General features: G+C 35.7%; 1 protein-coding gene across 2 annotated transcripts in view; it reads left to right on the top strand.

Annotated features, from left to right (window-relative positions):
- LYST (lysosomal trafficking regulator) overlaps positions 1-18155 on the top strand; it is an 82099-nt gene that overhangs the window by 32127 nt on the left and 31817 nt on the right. For both annotated transcript variants that reach the window (XM_035320527.1, XM_035320526.1), the window contains exons 11-24: positions 743-852; positions 1874-2297; positions 3456-3600; positions 4344-4517; positions 5087-5247; positions 6656-6846; positions 8268-8513; positions 9803-9976; positions 10868-11017; positions 11639-11776; positions 12478-12676; positions 14246-14377; positions 16723-17353; positions 17803-17980. In XM_035320527.1, coding sequence (XP_035176418.1) covers positions 743-852; positions 1874-2297; positions 3456-3600; positions 4344-4517; positions 5087-5247; positions 6656-6846; positions 8268-8513; positions 9803-9976; positions 10868-11017; positions 11639-11776; positions 12478-12676; positions 14246-14377; positions 16723-17353; positions 17803-17980 — 3053 coding nt within the window. The remainder of the gene's footprint in view (positions 1-742; positions 853-1873; positions 2298-3455; positions 3601-4343; positions 4518-5086; positions 5248-6655; positions 6847-8267; positions 8514-9802; positions 9977-10867; positions 11018-11638; positions 11777-12477; positions 12677-14245; positions 14378-16722; positions 17354-17802; positions 17981-18155) is intronic.

The raw sequence follows: 18155 nt of genomic DNA on the forward strand, positions 1-18155 counted from the left end.
ATTCAAATTACAAAGTGAATTCATTGGCACGTGTGAATGGATGCACCTGTCTCTATCTTGTGATAGATATCTAATTTGTATAAATACAGGACTATTTCTGAGCTAGTAGAAACTGTTATTTGCACACATTCTGCCAGATCTGAACAGAATAATTGAAACCACAAACCTAGGATGACAATGTTAACAAAACACTACGTGGGAACAATAGCACTTATCTCACTGATTAAATCTGACTCCATCACACCATAAGCTTTTATTTCAAATTTCTTTGTAACCCAAAATTTAGTACTATCTTGACTGTGTTTTTCTAGTCAGAAAATACCCTAGCTAATCCAAGAAAATGAAAGCAAAGTAAAAGCTTGTCCTAAGGTAGCTAACAGAATGAGGTGGTTTTACAGCAGGAAATTCTGTAAACAATCCCAGGACTTAATCCCTGGTTTTGTGGGGAGAACCTCTGAAATCTAGATGCTGTGTTTCCTAGATTTTCAGACTGTTTTGCAAACCTGGAAGCCCAACTAGCTGTAGTGATCTAGATTTGTTCAATGGAATTTAAATGCTAATAGTATCAGCAAGTAGGTAGATCACTGTAGAATTCATCTTTTAATCATTGCTGCTTCCTGATTTTGAAATCTTTTCACTAAAGACTGAATTCCAAGTTAATTTTTCCTCATAATTGTATCAAATATAAATTTATAAGGCTTCTCAAACATACTCTTCAAGAATATTTTCTCTTTATTTTTAGCATGTCAGGTGGTGCTGGTAGACCTGCTAGTTTCTTTGATGAGCTCACAAATAAGTTCAGAAGAGCTCACTCTTCTCCTAAGGATATTTTTGGAGAAGACGCCTTGTACGGTATGTATTCAGTAGCACACTACAAAACTGTGAAAGAAAAAATAATCCTTTTGTGCCCAAGTATTTTGGGAAATAAGGACTTCTTAAGAGCAGTGTTGGTTGTTGAAACTACTTATTTTCAAAACGTGATAGGGAAATTGGAGAGAAATTAGAGGATTTTGAAGTCTGTTGTTGAAGAATATACTAGAAACTCCTTTCTCTAGCACAAGAAAACAGGACTTGTCTTAAGCAGATGGACGTTACGGTTATGGATGACAGTATTGTAATACTGTGAAATTTGAAGCCTTTCCTTTAGTTATAAAGCATCTCTACTTCAGGAATGGGTGCTGCTTTAACAGTAGAAATTACTTTCAATACTGACTGAAGTTGGTTTGTCTAACACTGGAATCTACTCCTTGTGTGGGATATACTGCTCAAATAACTAACAGTTGGTTTGTGTGGGAGTCTGTACAAAAAAAAAAAAAACACATGGAAGGAAATTAAGCATTATTGTTGGACATGAAATAGCACCAAACTGGGAAACAAGTCAATCTTTCAAACGTAGGTTGCAATAGTTAGCTATGTACCTAAGGAAACATTGGCTTAAGGGCTCAGGTAGTTTTGCTGCTTGATTATGCAATAACAAAGGGATGGCCTGTGTGTGCACTCACACTCCCTCAAACAGGGAGTAGAAGGTGTGGTCTTTTTTTTGAGGTGTAAATTAATCTTCTATTCTAGCATGTCAGAAATGTGAGATAAGACCACACAATGGCCACCTACAGTGATTCAGCTAATTCCTAGGCATTGTAACTTGAAGATTGATCTTCTGTAACTAAATCCCTACAATTGTTGGGCCACAGTCTGATGTAGCTACTTGCTGTTGTAACTGTCTCATTTGGATATCTAAGTCCACCTATGTTGGGAAAACCACGAATCCAAATTTAAATGAAGAGTGGGGTTCTGTTTAGTGAAGAGATGATGCTTGAGTACATGGTATTAAACAGTTTGATTCTTACTTACTTGTTTGGTTTATTTCTTCTAGGAGATACTGCTTAAGGGTGTATTGAAGATTATAGAAACTAATATATATATGAACCCATTGCAATACCTTGCTTTCCCTTTACTGTATGGCACAAATTTGAGTAGTAGTTCTTCACAAAAATCTGCTGGCACTTTCAACAGCAAAACTGTTGGACTAGTAAAAAGAGCAAAATTTTCACAGAGTAAGAAAGAGGCAGATGGTGAAAATTTGAGTCACCAGCTGCTTTCTTCTTGGCATGTAGCCCCAATTCACTTGCCTTTAGTTGGACAGAACTGTTGGCCACACATGTCTGAAGGCTTCAGTGTCTCATTGTGGTTTCATCTGGAGTGTGTTCATGAAACAGAAAATTCAACAGAAAAGGGGAAGAAAATCAAGAAAAGAAGCAGACTCTTCTCTGTAAGAGAGAACAGCTTTGATAGCACAGGTGAGGATATAGTAGTACTTCTTTCTGTGTAGGGAGCAGTGAGGGATTCTGGTTTATTTTTATCACTAACTGATGTCATATACAAAGGGTTGCATTTTTTTTCTTATGATGAATGTTAACTAGAAGTGATAATAGCCTTTCTGATTGTTCTTTGTGTACTGTAAGATACACTTAAAAACTAAGCTCGAAATGTTTACTTTAAAACTAAGCTAGAAGTGTTTTATCTTTGTTAGATTTATGTCTACTTCCTTAGAAAGGTAGTGTTTTCATTGAATTTTTAACTTCAGTAAAATATCTTTATTCTGCTTCATGTTATGTTGAAGGAAATATTCAATGCTGCAGCTGAAAGATCATGGGAGAAGACTCATGTTTAATTGGTCTCGTGTTGATGAAGCAAGTGGCTTTTGTGTTGTAGCTTTTGTGTTCTTTCTCTTTAATAGAGAGCTACTAAATCTTTTTGATTTAGGATTTAAATACTGGAACTCTTAGCTAAAAGATGTTTCAAATACATCCAGAACCTGAGGCTGACTCAGTATAAATCCTCTAAATTTCCCTGTGTGCTGTTATAAATATCAATAGCTGTAAAAACACTTATCTGTACATTTTTTTAAGACTTGCTAGCTCCCAAACTGTTATGAGCTGAAACTCTTGGATTATAGTTTATAAGAGGAAAAATTCCTTGAGGTATTTAAAATGCCTCCCAGTCACAATACTTAGGATGCTGTCTACTGTAGTTTTTATTCAATACAGTTTTTTTTAAAAAAAAAAAACAAAACTGTTGGGGGGCTGAAACTTTAACTTGCTAGAACTGCTTTTGTTAAAAGGTCTCTACTTTTGCTTTGTAAAGCCAAACAAAAATACCAGATGCAAGATCATGTTTAAAGAGTAGTATGATTTGTAAAGAACCAAGTCTTAACGACTCAATGCACTGAGACTGCTAGGTCAACACAGGAAATGGTGTGTTAAAACTATTGTTGATTTAGAATGTATACACATTTAGTGGGTTTATCTGATTCCAAACAAAAACATACCAAGTGCTTAATGCTAACCTCTGTTTCAATACAGGAAAGACTTAAGTCTCCGAAGAAAAATGAGTATTTTAGCTTGCTAAAAAATGAGTTGTGTTGTAATTGTTTATAAACATGCTTATATTTCTAGAAGAAACCAAGTCTATAGGAATGGAATACCTAAGCATGGGAGACAAACTTGTTGAAGATGGCTGCATTCATATAATTTCATTGGGTTCCAAAGCATTGATGATACAAATCTGGGCAGACTTGAACACTGGAGCTTTCATATTTCGGTATGGTGTATTAGTCCAAAAGTCATCTTGTAAACATGTTGTCCTATCTAACTTCTAGTAGCAGCTTGCAGAGAATGCTGCTGTAGAATAGAAAACTAATTTTTATAGTAGATCAATTGTGCCCGCTGGAAACATCAAGTGAAGTTTATTGTATATAAACCTACAGGATCATTACATCTCAGGTCTCGCATGTTTCATATAGATATATATAAATAGTTCCTCTAAGTTAGTTGCAAGATGAGACATAAAGTGTAATGCAAGGTGACAAGGTATTAATGAAGTGACAGTAAATGTATGAATCTAGGCAAAAGCTTTTTGTAGCTGTAGATTTTCATACCTCGGGTGTGAAACTTCGTAATAGTTATGACAATCCTCATCTTGTGAACACATCTTAGCATTATTTTACTTTCTAGATCCTTAAAACAGATCTAAAGCCTGAATTTTAGAGCACTTAATTTCCTAGGATTCAAAGAACTTGCATTTTTTAATGAACTGTACTTCTTCATAAAATAGAGATATCCTAATCTAAAATGCAAGTAGATTCATGCAAGCAAGTTAAATAGCTAAGGTGAAACAACATACTTGCGTAGATTATGCTGGGCATTGTTAATACATAATTTTGTGACCTAAAAAGTTATATGTGAAAGATGAGAAATGGAACCTCAAAGTGACTGATAAAATGCATAGTTGGGGCTGAAAATGCAAACTTGAAAACACTTGTTTTCCCTTTTCTGTTTTCATAGTATGTGCATGGATCCAAATGATGAGATGAAAGCAGGTCTTCTGGCACAAGCTGAATCTCCAGAGAATGTTTTCCTTGTGGGCAGGTGGCAGCATTTGGCAATAACATATCTACAGCTGCCAGAAGGCAAGAAAAATATCCATGGAAAGCTGTTGTTGTGGGTTTCTGGTCAGAGGTAAAATGTGCACTAGTTGCATCTACATGTTTTTCTTCAAAACATATCAATTATTTGATAAGAAAGTATCTATGCTACTTCAGTGCAGGCTGAAGTTACGGTTGAGAAGTAGTGTGTTGGTTTTTTTTGGGGGGGGGAGGGGAGCATAGGAGAGGGTTGTCTTTCACTGCCAGCAATTCACTATTCCAGGAATAGATTTTTAAAAAGCAGTTTTTTCTAGGAATAGTAAAAATTCTTGAAAAACTGCAATTTTAAAAGTTGGCTATAACCATTCAGGTGTGTATATAGCATGTGTATGGTTGCTGCTTCACCGAGGTCAGAGGGGAGAAAGCACTTTATGGCAAAGCTAGCTGTTAATTCTATTCCTTTTCATCTGTCCTGTGCAGTATTTGAATATATATGCCATTATATAACTGAATTTCAAGGTGCCTAGAAGTTGAAGATGGCTTTAGTAATTTAATGTCAATAACTACATGGTTTATCATCTACTAAATATTAAAATTTATTTTAAGTCTAATCTGACTACTTGAGGTAGCAATTTTGATCACTTACTTATACTTTATTTTTAGGAAATGTGAGATCAACTTAGATTATGCGCTGCCAAGGAAATCAAGCTTGTCATCTGACAGTAATAAAACATTTTGTATGATTGGCCACTGTACATCATCTCAGGAAGAATTGCTTCGATTGTCAGGCAGATGGGATCTTGGAAATTTGCTTCTCTTTAATGGTACTTTTGTTTGCTTTGTTTCTCTTGCATAAGTCTTTATTTCCTCCTTCCTGATCAAAGGCCTGACTTGATTTCTTAACAATGCCACTTATTACAGTAAAAGCAATAATACAATATTTACAAGTGTAATATATTAGGGAGGAAGTAAGCAAACATGTCAGTGTTGAGTACTTCCTAATGTGTCCTGCTTCTCCCACTATTGTCTCTTTTTTTGTGCTGTAGCTGGCAATTCCAGTTACTGCAGTGATCTTAAAAAATTCTTTAAATAATACACTGGGAGGGGGGAGAGGGGGAAGAGATGGCAATATTTGCTCTGCTTTTTCTTTAAGTACTCGGTCTCTGCCAACTGGAAAACAGATTTTATTTACCTGCTTCTAAATTACTAACTTAAAATTACTTGAAACATATTAAAAAAACAAACAACTAAATGCCAAAACACTAAATGCCTTGTGTTAAACATGCTTATTTCTGAAACTGCTGAAGTTACTTTAGGGTTTTATTGGACATATAATTCTCCTTCCTCTTCAGAAAATTTTGTTCAGGACTTCTGTGTGTTTGGTTAGCCCCAAAGACTGGAATCCTGCTGATTATAATTCTGGCATTTCTTCATGTGCAGTGGCCTAGCAAGAACTATCTTACATTAGAAATCAGTCTGCTGGGGTGTGTGGTGTGTCTATGTGCTGTGTGGATACAGACTGCATATTTGAGCAGACAGTGAGATCCTTGTTGTAAATGTAAACTGCACCCGATGAATCTATATGGTCTGAGTTGGCTACAGCTGGTATAACTGGTGTATCTAGAGAGCAATGGATATTCAACTGTTGTGTACCCAAACATCATAGACTTCAGTCCTTCTGCACTCTGAAGCACTGATAAGAGTTGCTTCATTTGAAGATGCATTCTCACAAACAGGTGACTTGAGGGATAACCTTCCTTCACTTCCTAGACAGTGTCATTTGACCTTTTATTTTCTACACTTATTTTTTTCTCCCTGTTGGTTGTAGTGAACTATTATTATTGGATCCCTGCGTCATTCTGATCAACTCTCCATGGTGTTATGGCATATTCTTACTATCTGCAGTCTTGCTATGCGTTGAGAACTGAATAGGCTTGGATAGATGACTTTTCAATTAAAAAAAGAGTAATTGATTAATTCAGTGCCAAAGGCAACTGAAAACAAATCAGGAAAACTGTCTGTATGAACTTAAGACAATAGAACTGAATAATCAGGCCTATGACATGTGGCAGAAGTCACTGGTTTACAGTAGGTAGCACTGGACTTCACTGATCATTTCAGATCAGCAGGTCCTGCAAAGAGAGCCAGTAATCTTCATTCTTAAGCCTACTAGCCAAGGTATAAATGTTACCTTAATGTATACTTAGAAGTTAATGTCCTTTTGTGTTTTAGGTGCAAAGATTGGACCAGAGGAAGCATTTTACTTATATACGTGTGGACCAGACTTCACGTCGGTAATGCCTTGTAAATATGGCAAAACATTGGCTGAATGCTCTAAGTACATAAGTAAAGATATCCTACAATGTGAACAAATTAAGGAGCTCTTCATGACAAAAAAGGAAGTGGATGTTGGACCTTTAATTGTAAGGTTCTACTTAGAACTGATTAAGAAGCTGGGAAATTGTTTTCTGCTGTCTCTTTTCTTCCTAAAAGCTGGCAGGAGCAAATCCAGATCTCATTAACATTACTGCAGGAGTCTTTCCATTTATTTCAGTGGGAGTTGCAGCGTTCACCATGTGTAGAGTTCATCTTGATACATATTTTGTTTGTCTGGCACCTCTAGAGGTGTTTTAAGTATCTGTCCTAGGATTAATGGGTAGCTGTTCACTTCATTCCCATAGAGGTAGCCAAGAACAGCTTAGCTAGTTAACTTTTTATCATTAAAAAAGGGAAGATAGGATTTATGTCTTTAGCAGGAAGCAAAAACTTCATTCCAATTTTTTTGTGGTGTTGAGAGCTGAAAGCTTGACTAAATGGTCATCTTCCAGCTAGCAGATGTTAGTTTTTCTCATCTTCCCTGACACATGCAGTTGTAACTATTAGTTATGTTAGAAAAAGAATAAAAATTGTATTCATATTACAGTTGGAGAATTCTATTACATTTGGAAAATTGTCTTCATGCAGGTAACTTCTGAATTGTTATGAATTGTTCCCACTAGAGGGAATTTTCTGATATAGTTCTACAGCAGCTCTGTATCTGTAGGCAAAGGATCTTTCTGGATGTAGTCCTTGTAAACATTAGTACCAATTGCTAAACTAACTGGTACTACACTGAGTAACCAGAGTAAAGTTATATGTTCAAGTGAAAAATTCATCTCTGTACTTTTGCGTAAAACAAATGCCTTAAATGTAATTACTCTATTTTAGCCTCTATTTGAAATAAATAGACACAGCCAATTTTCATTTTCTGTGAAAATGAGTTGGTTACTTCTGGTAGGAGCTTTGATTTGTTTTTTTTTTGGTCTAGTCTTTTCATCAGTAAAAACAATTTCTGTAGCCTTATCTATAAATTATGTATAAATCTATTGACACCCTTTTTCTAATGGTAAAGCTGATTGAAGAACTGACTTAAAACTAAATGTTTTGGAGATATTTTGAAAAATAGCAGTTACTTTCAATTTTGGACTTGGTCATTCTTCCACTTTTAGGCAAATTTGTTTCCTTTTCTAACATTTTAGTATGTTTATTTTCATTTAAATTCATTACTTTTTTTGCAAAATGGCGATTGTTTTTCAGGTGATAACAGGAAGCTGATCCTTGGTGTATGTTTTTTAATTACAACCAAGGAAGTTAAGAAAACATTATCACAAAGATTTCCTAAAATTTAGGAGTTCTCTTGCATTTTAGTACGAGTATCTGTACAAAACTTAGTGCATACTAATGGTAAAGCAGAAATGAATTGCTGAGGTTGCTGTAACTTGCTGTTAGGTGTCTGTATGTGTTCTTTTAATTAAATCAGTTCAACTACCTTAAATGTTTGGGTAATAAACCTCTCTCATTTCAGGAAAGTCTTGCTGTTGTTTATACCACGTGCTGCCCTGGTCAGTATACCATATATGAACCTGTTATTAGACTGAAAGGTCAAGTGAAGACTGTTCCTTCTCAGAGACCCTTCAGTTTAAAAGAAGTTCAGAGCAATGTATTGGATTCTCATCACTTGAAAACACTTCAGCCTGTTGAATATAAAACTCTCCAGGGTATCCTACATGAAATTGGAGGAACTGGTGCATTTGTTTTCCTCTTTGCTAGGGTAAGGGAGCTGGAGGAGGGGGAGTGCATGCATATGGTTGCCTGTATAAAGCTTTACTTTGATCTTGGGTAACAAATAACATATTCCAGCTACCTAATTCATGTCAATTACAAGTCTGCATATGATATTTTTTATTTTTAAATAAAATTTGTGGAAGGAATCTGTTGTAAGAGTGCGTCATAAGGTTGCCTTAAACAGGAAGCTTAATTGAATTATGTAGTGCTTTTCATAATATAGCTGGTACGGAAAAGATAAGGTTCCAGTTGAGAGATGGGGCTTCTAAATGTCAAAATAACTTATTTTTAGGAGTATTTTAGAGCTGGCCGTATTTGATTTCTAATTTTTAAATCTAAGTATTGATTAATATTTTTAAAGGTCCTTAAATGCATTGAATCTCTAACGCTTGAAACACGGGATATTCATAATGCAAGTATGAAGAAATGTGTAACTACTTAGTATGCAGAACTTTTTGTCTAATAAAATCTTAGGTCTTTTTTTTGAAAGCAAGTCTTTTAGCCATGTTCAAGGCTTAACCTGTCCAAGAAATTTTAATTTCCAAAATACTAAGGCTATGAAGATTAACTTAATTACCTCTTTACTAGGGCCTGTATGTGGAAAGCCAAATATCCATGCTAGGAGTCTCTGTAGTGTTAGTTTCCTCAGGATACTAATGCAGGCCTAAAACTTGTTTTGCATACCTTTGTGGAAACAGTTTTCTAAAAAGTATATATGGAGATTAGCCAGTGTGTGTTAAACTAGAGACAGGTGTTGAGACTTCTGGTTATGAAGATACTGCCTGCTAAATTTTAACGTTGATAGTGAAATCTGAGGAGAAAATCCTTATTTGTGGTACTATATAAGGACTGTTTGTGCATGCTCTTTATGGACAAAATAAAACTTGTATCTAGACACTTCCAATCAAACATTGGTATAGTCTTATGCCAGCAGGAACCTTAAATTAAAAGTTTAACCAAATTCATAAATGAAAGGCAAAACTGAGAGGATCCAGATGAGGGCTATGAAGATGATTAAAGGTCTACAGGGCAAGATGTATGAGGAGCAGCTGAGATCCCTTGGTTTGTTCAGCCCAGAGCAGAGGAGGCTGAGGGGAGGCCTCCTGGTGGCCTGCATATTCCTCACTGAATATGCATACGTATTCAGAAACGGTAATGTATGTCATCTGACAATCTTTAATCCAGAAGTTATGGTTTAAGACTGCCACAAATAATTTCTAAGTTTTTTTCTGAACGTTTCTTATGTAAAGTATTCTATTAAACTTGCTTTTTCAGGTTGTAGAGATCAGCAGCTGTGAAGACACTCAAGCTTTAGCATTGCAACTTATACTGTCTTTAACAAAATACAATCAACAGAGAATACAGGAGATGAAAAACTGTAATGGTTACTCCATGATTCATCGAGTGTTGATCAAACCAAAATGCATTGTTGGATTTTGCATGCTGAAGGTAGAGCGTTCTTTAAACCTGATGCTGTTAATGCTAGCACAAATTTAGAACTTCTTTGTGACTTTAAGTCTACATCTGAAGCTGTCTTTTTGAAAGTAGAACAGTGATTTGGAGCCAGTTCGGTTCAGGATTGTTTTGTCTTGAATTAGAAACTACTGATGGGTGAGCAGAGAAAAAGGAAATGTTGAAAGATCCTGATTTCAAAGGAGATGGGAAAAAGCACAACTTTTCTCTGAGAGCAAAGACTTTCAAGAAAATTTAAACTCCTAAGCAATGACCATCAAGTTGTATTCTATTTTTGTTTTTGGATATAGTTGCCAGGTAGAAAAACTTGCATGCAGTGAATGAACCCTGTTCTATTTGTACCATCATGCTGTAAGATTGATAAGTGGCCAGAAGTGTGCTAATGCACTTTTAAATAAATAAATGAACTGCTGGTTATCTGAAGCATCTTGGCAATACTTCTTTTAGAAGTTTGCTTTTCATGGGTAATCTAGCTGTAATCTAGCACTGATCATGAAAACACCTAGAAGTATTTTGCTGTATAGCTTTCCTTTCTGCAGTTTAAGAGCTTAGGTGTGACTGTAATTCTCAAGTCCATGAAGCTTCACTTGAAAAGGCCTGATCAAGGCTATTAAAAGCATCTTTAAATAGTGCCTATTTTGGCACTCAAAACACCTGAAATTTTTCAAAATTTGTGTACTGGTATTATTGGGCCTCTACAATGAATCCAGTGAGGTTATTAAACTGAAATTATTTTGCAAGTTGGCCAGGTAGACTTGTGCCTTCCCTATCAAGAGGTCGATGTGTCTTTAGAGGTTTTTGATAAATCTGATAGGACAACTGTTCTGTTTTGTGGTTATTCTAAATTCCCTCCTCTGCTTCTTTAAGACTCTCCTTGAAGGATGCTGCAGTGGTGAGATTCTGTATACAAATGAGAATGGGCAATTCATGCTTGTTGCAGATTCTACAGCAGTTATCCAAGATGTTCAATTGTTAGAAAAGCTACTGCTTGACTGGAAGATATGGTCTAAAGCAAAGGTAATAACTTATTGGAAAGATTAAGTCTGAAAGCCAAATTTAACAAGTGTTGTGACCTCTGAAATGAATCTCTGCAGTTTAGGAAACTTCAGTAATTAGTGACATCTAAAAATTAATGCTCCTTATTTTTCTTTAAGTAGCTGGTAGTAGCTTCTAGCTCCTAGTATCAATATTGCAGGCTGCCTTAGTGTATTAAAATCTATAGATGTTGTGTATGTAAATTACTTGTTAGTTGAATGGATTGTTCTTCACCCATTCCAACAAGTTTTCAAGAGAAACTTGGTGTGACTGAGGAAACCATTCGGCTTCCCCCTGGAATTAAAAAAAAAAAAAAAAAAAAAAATCTGGTATTACCTAAAACACATTTTGTGTATCCTTTATTTTAAGATGTATTTTTTTAACTTTCAATTAATCACTAAAATGTGATTAATTGCAAACGCTTAATTTGTAATGAGCTTTTCTGATGGTTTCTAGTTCTGACCTGACTGCTTGCAATCAATCTTTTTCACAGCTGCAAAACTAAGTTAATTTGACTGTTCCTTATCTGTTAGTTGTTTTTATTCTCAGGATAAATTCAGCAATAGATTTTAAGCTATGTTCCTGTTCTGTTTGTTTTTTCAGCAAGGTGTTTGGGAAACCCTGTTAGCAGCTCTAGAAATCCTTATCAGAGCTAACCACCATCAACAGATGTTTAACATTAAACAGCTGTTGAAAGCTCAAGTGGTACATCACTTCCTGCTAACTTGCCAGGTTCTGCAGGTAATTCCAATGTGAAATCCTATTTTGTGTTTGGCAAGTACTTGGTTTTACTTAATGAAAAAACATGGAACTGCATGCTGTAGGAAAAAATTAATGCAGTAGACTGTCCTCTGTGCTTCCGGACTGCTTTCATCCTCTACAACAGGCACTGTTGCTGGAAACTGATACAGTTCCCTAATGAGAGCACAATGCTGTTTTTACTGATGGACAGAAGGAACAAGTGGTTTTAACCATATGCTACTAGTCAAAAGCCTAGACACTAGCTTACTTGTAAAATCTATGCATGAGGAGGAGCTGAAATGAACTGTGAACCTTTTGTACAGACCTAAGATGCGTCTCACTAGTTCTATCATTATCATCAAGTCCTCATTACTGATAAATATATATGGGTCCTACGAGAATGTTACCACCTGCCTCTGTCGTATGCTTTAGTAATAACCTTCTTGGAAATCACACAAATTAAACGTGACATGAACTGTCTTAGTGTATTTTCAGAAGCATGTCCCTAATTAGTGATGACCAAAATCTTACTGAAATCTCTGTAGGCTTTTTAATGAGTTAAGACGTTTTTCCTCAATCTGAAGGCAATTAGATCTGAAATAAATATGTTGCTTTCATACCTGTTTGTTCTCCTGGTATAGCATGATAGTTAAACTGTCAAATTAAAAATGCAAGTAACTTAGTTGTACTGCTCTTTCTAGGAACATAAAGAAGGGCACATTGCATCCCTGCCTCAGGAGGTTTGTAGGTCATTTGTGAAAATAATTGAAGAAGTGCTTGGATCTCCCCCAGACCTGGAATTGCTGACACTGATCTTCAATTTCCTCTTAGCCGTTCACCCTCCCACTAATACATACGTTTGTCACAATCCTACCAACTTCTACTTTTCACTGCACATAGGTAGATATTTTGTGTTTAACTAGAAATGGAAATTAAGATAAAATTCTACTGAGGTGTGTGTGTGTATAAATGTATGTATCACTGTTATAGACTACTGCCCTCTAAATATGTTTTTTTGGTTGCTATATTGTAACTTTATGTACAAAATTACTGACTTAAAGTATTTCACTGTATTGAAAGATATTCTAGTTAAACTTCACTTGGTTTACTTGGAGAGCTTTCTTTTACGTAGAGCTACAGATAATGGCCCTGGTGATTGTCTCTAACTTCTTGAAAGTTTGATGCTGCTAAATGTAATACATAACAGTTGCCTGTAGAGACGTGATACCTATGAATGCATGCAAACTTGTAAGTCCTATATATATATGGTTTTGCAGCATCAGAAGCTTAGGCTCAGAGGATTATAACACACCAATGGTGCATTCATTTTGAGCATCTCTTTTCAAGAAAGATAACATAATTATTTAGGCAATTGGGGTTCTAGTGAAAAAGTTTAGCTGGAGTGTTTCATAGCATGTATTTGCTTGTATATCACAGATACCAAGTTAAGTAAAAGTAATTCTGCACTACAGGTTTAAAAAATGAATGTTGCTCGATTCCATTTATTAGTGTACCTCACAAGATTTCAATTATTGCTGTTGTGTGAAAACACTTAAAACTGTAACTCAGATGTAGCTGATCTGAAGCAGCTGTCAGTAGGCCTACAATGCAAATTTGTTATGAAAGGCTATCTCATTTAAAAAACGAACACCTAACGTTGTTTCTGAGAATCGGTCTATCCAGAAATACAATATAAATAAAGAATAAATACAGAAAGATCATCTAGAGAGATGAATGGAACCATCATACCACAAGAGTCCTATAATGTTTGTAGAATTTTCCATGTAAATTATAAACTTAAATCAATGAAAACTGCAACCAAGCTGTTTCCAGATCTAAATTACAATTAGGAAGCATTTTTCTGCCACTTCTGTGTAATCATTTCTGCTTGTTAAATGTTTTGGCATCTAGCAACATAATAACAAGATTAGTATTAGCATTGTATGACTTCAGCTGTAAACTATGCAAAGGTTGAAAATTTGACCAGTTAGAGAATTTTTCTTCTGATGCAGGTGCCTGTGTACCTCCAGTTTTAGTAACTGGTGTCTGTCCAAAGACAGTATAGTTGTTTTTCATATCTATCCTCTAAAATTAATAGATATAAAATTGAGTAAAAGTAGAACCCATTTTTTTAATACTTAGAGCTTTATTAGTTGAACCTGAACAGTCACCTGTCTTGACATGGCAAAAAGTCCATGTTAGTTATTAGTAGTTGTATGCATGTGAGGATCATCTTTAAAGATAATTACTCTAAAACAGCTTAATGTTTTTGGTGTTCTGAAGCAAAATTTGAAGATACATTACTAAAATAACAAAATTTGTTCTCAATTTTTCCTCAGATGTTAGTGTGTCAAGCATTTCTCACTAGCCTGTAGTGATCAACTTTTATGTAACCTGAATATGAATTTTAATATATCAAGTATGTGAACTTACTAAGCTTTTCTGTAACTCTTTCCCTTTTCCTTCTAGATGGCAAAATTTTTCAGGAGAAAGTTGAATCCCTTATGTACCTGAGAAATTCCAGCAGTGGTGGGAAGTCAGTAGACAGTTCAGCATTAGTGGTTACAACTCCAACTGGTTTTGCAGCTCTACCACTGGAAGGTAAATCACTGCTGGAAAAACACATAAGGACATTAAAACAGTTCTTTGTAGAGTGCTTTACAGTGTTACTTTCCCACGTTTTTCTTACTAAGCCCCCTATTGCCACCATCACCCCTCAGAGTTTGATGTCTGAACAGCAGAGTAAGAATTGAATTGAATGGAACAGGCTGCCTTAACTCTCTTTTTTTCCTCAGGTTGAGACAAATTACGACGTTGATGGCTCAGGCAGTGAAGTGGGCCAGCTAAATGATTTTGTTATACAGGCTTGCTAGAGACATATGAGAATGCCTTAACTCTAGGCGATAGTTAAAATAGTAAGCTGTAGGCAGCTGTCTTGCCTGTGTGGAAGGTACTAAGCTGATGCTTTAATTGTGCATATTTTTAAATCTCCATCTAAATGTAATATTAAAATACTGGCATTTAGTTATACTGCAGGTATATATACTGTTCCTACATGAGAGAAGATGAGAACCAAAGTATAACTTGTTCTTTACGTGCTTTATATAAATTAAGAGCTAATATCTTTCTTGAAACAGTCTCATTATGTAGCATGCTAAGCAAGCAAGGCAAGGGCTGTGAAAATTGCTTTAATCAGTTTGGAATTCCTCTACTACAGATATTAAAGTAGTGGAAATCTACTGTAGAAAATCTACTACAGATGTTGAAGTAGTGGAAATTTACTAGTTTACACTGGTAACTAGTGGGTTAGCTTGTTGTCCCAGTGTAGTATTTTCAGCTTTATTGGAAAATTGCTTAGTCACACTTTACACAGATTTGCAAATACAATTGACAAACCACCTGTGAAATGAAAGATAAAACATGTAGCTTATGCTTAAGCCTTTATTTAAGCTCTTCAACAATGAGAAATCTTCCAAATAAAAATACACAGTCTAGGCAAGTTTGTCAGTATATACAAAACAGGAACGGAAGATTACTCTGATCTTGGATTTAACTGCAGTATATTTCAGATGGTGTATGACTTAGCTATTCTCAATCTATAACCAAATTAATACTTCCACAATTGGTGTCTTGTTGCTTTGCTTAGGAAATCAAATAGTTTTCAAATACTGAGTTGAAACAGTTGAAATCTTTTACTGAAAGCAGTGATATGAAGAGCAGATCATACAGTTGTGTATCGAGTTGGTCATTGTCCCATATTTACATGATATATTAAATCTTATTCTTCTAAATAGAGTACTTTTCCATATCAATAGTACCAAACTGTTGTTCTTGAATGAAGACTGTTCACGTGTGCTAGAGGAATGCTCATCATAAATTGTTGTGGAAGTAGTTGTTCATGTTGTGATTATGAATGTGAATTTTTAAATTTAGATAAAATACTTCAAATGGCATTCCTGTTAGACAACTTGCTACTTACTTGTGGGTTTGCAGTTGTATACAGTATCTGCAAACGTGTGTAAACTTGGCTATAAGACTGCAGTTGTGTGGATCCTTTCTATTATGTACAGGGCAGCTCAGTCTAGTTGAGTGTATTTGTGTATGCATGTATGTATGTATTCATATGTTCTCTATGTTTTATATGATTCACAAAAACGTTCTGATGCATCATCATTGCATCAGGACTAGTCAAAACTATTGCCCTAGTACTTACTAGCGCATAGTTCTCAAAATATTTCCAACTCAGTCTCCTTTTCCTAGACTACCAGAAGTCATCCTCTACCAGGCTGGCATACTTAATGCTTTTCCTCTTGAAAATGTTCTGGGTGACATCTGTAATGTGCTCTGGAAGTAGTACTGCTTCAGGCTAAAATGTGCCCTTAAAAGCAGACTACTATGCTAAATAAAACATTCAGTAATTCATTACAGATCTGAAGTACACAATGCCTTAGTGCAAAAAGGTTAAAACTAGTAGGTGAGCAGTTTGCTAACTAACATCCACTGAAACATGTTGGTAGATTGGGCCTCTTACAAAAGAGAAAAGAGCAACCTACTCTTTGAATTTGCTTTGAACAGAGGTTGGACTAGGCAGTTTCCACAGGTGTCTTCTGCCCTCAGTGGTTCTGTGATTCTGAATAAATTCCTACTGAGGGTCAGTTGAGAGGACCAGAATGTAAATCTGGGGGACTTGGGCTTGTATGCAAAAACTATTTTGCAATTCATTCATCTTTCAGATTTATCCATGATTTGCCGAGTTTTTGGGTGCATAATAGCTTAGTATCTCTACTTGATCACTTAGCCAAATCTGAGCTATGCCAGTTCTTAAACCAATTTTGCTGCGTAAGACTAGTTAGGATGTTGCTGTATTTGCACGTGGAAGGTAAAAGTGAGTGAAAAGCCTGTCCTGAGTGCAAAAAACAAAGCTAAGGATACCCTTATTTCTCTAGGAAACACTTCCAGAGCTACTGTACAGCAGGAGATAAGTTATCAAGTACCTAAAAGACTATGCAAAAGCTTACCAGCATCTCCTACTTCATCACCTCAAGTACATCAAAAAAGAGTAATTGAAAGATTAAGAAGGAGCACTGATGACCTGCAGAGTATTGGCAAGCATGACTACATTGATCTTCAGGGTAAAACTGGTTTTGTAACACATTCTGAAACCATAAAGAGAGTACAAGAAGACTTTCTTAGCAGTTGTGAGTCTGCAAAAACAGTTTGTGACTCAGAATTAACATCTGTTGAAACATTTGAAGACCTTCCAAAAGAAGAGGAGTTATCTGAAAATGTATTTGAGAGTAAAGAAGCAGATGTGGACCTGAAATGTAATGAAGGTGGTGCTGCAGCTGAGCCACTGCTGCATCGTCCAGACAATCTGAGAGGACTGACTTCACTTCAGAAGAGTCAGAGTAATTTTGCAGGGTTGGGCTTAGCATTTTCTGTTCATGGAGGATCATCAGCCATTGCTCGCTGGCCAAGCTTTGCTGACAAGAATGTACTTCCAGAAGAATGGGAGAGTCTTGCTTTTTCCTCATCTAATGAGAATACCCGAAAAACATACGAAAGCTCTGATGAGAGGTAAGAAGACAAAAATAAATTAACAATAGCTCAGTGTATCAGAGAAAGCTTTAATTTCACAATGTTCTAGATTACTATCCTACATAAGTCAGAAAAATTAAGGGAATGTTTTCAGTGGCTGTAATAAACCAATTCATTAAGCTCTTAGTCTACAGAATTACACCGTTTCAAATTTTACATAGAAAACTCTTTAACATTTGGGATTTTTATACTACGTACAGTAGGAGTGTGAACTTATTATGGTAGCTCCCCAGAAACCTATGTAGTCATTCTGGTCACATTATACTTCTGTTATTTATTGTCAAAAGTACATATTAGTAAAGAGTGGTAATAAAACCATTGGTTAAACATTTGCCAAATTCCCCCACTCCGAATAGTAACCAACAGTTATGCATTTCTTCAGGTTTCCTGTAAACAAACTAAGGTAAAATGCATTTCTTTGTGTTCAGATGTACAGAAGACTGTATTGTGCTTGTCTGTTGTGGATTATATGACCTCTTGCGTGGAGTTCTCCTAATATTACCAGATGTCATGCTGGAAGATGTGATGGACAAACTTATCCAACCTGATTATCTCATAGTTCTTGTGAACCACCCATCTCCTCTCATACAGCAAGGCGTCATTAAAGTAGGCCAACATAAAATGTGTTCAACTAAGAAGTTGTCAGCTAGTTGTTAGTTTTGTCAGAAACATGAAAGCAAAATAAGAAATAGTAACAATTTCTTTGTTTTTGTGGACTTCTGAATTTTAAAATCTGTTTCTACCCCCATGGTTTAAAACAAAACACCAACAAGCCAAAAGA

The sequence above is a fragment of the Oxyura jamaicensis genome, chromosome 3, assembly GCF_011077185.1.
Source record: "Oxyura jamaicensis isolate SHBP4307 breed ruddy duck chromosome 3, BPBGC_Ojam_1.0, whole genome shotgun sequence".
Taxonomy (NCBI): Eukaryota; Metazoa; Chordata; class Aves; order Anseriformes; family Anatidae; genus Oxyura; species Oxyura jamaicensis.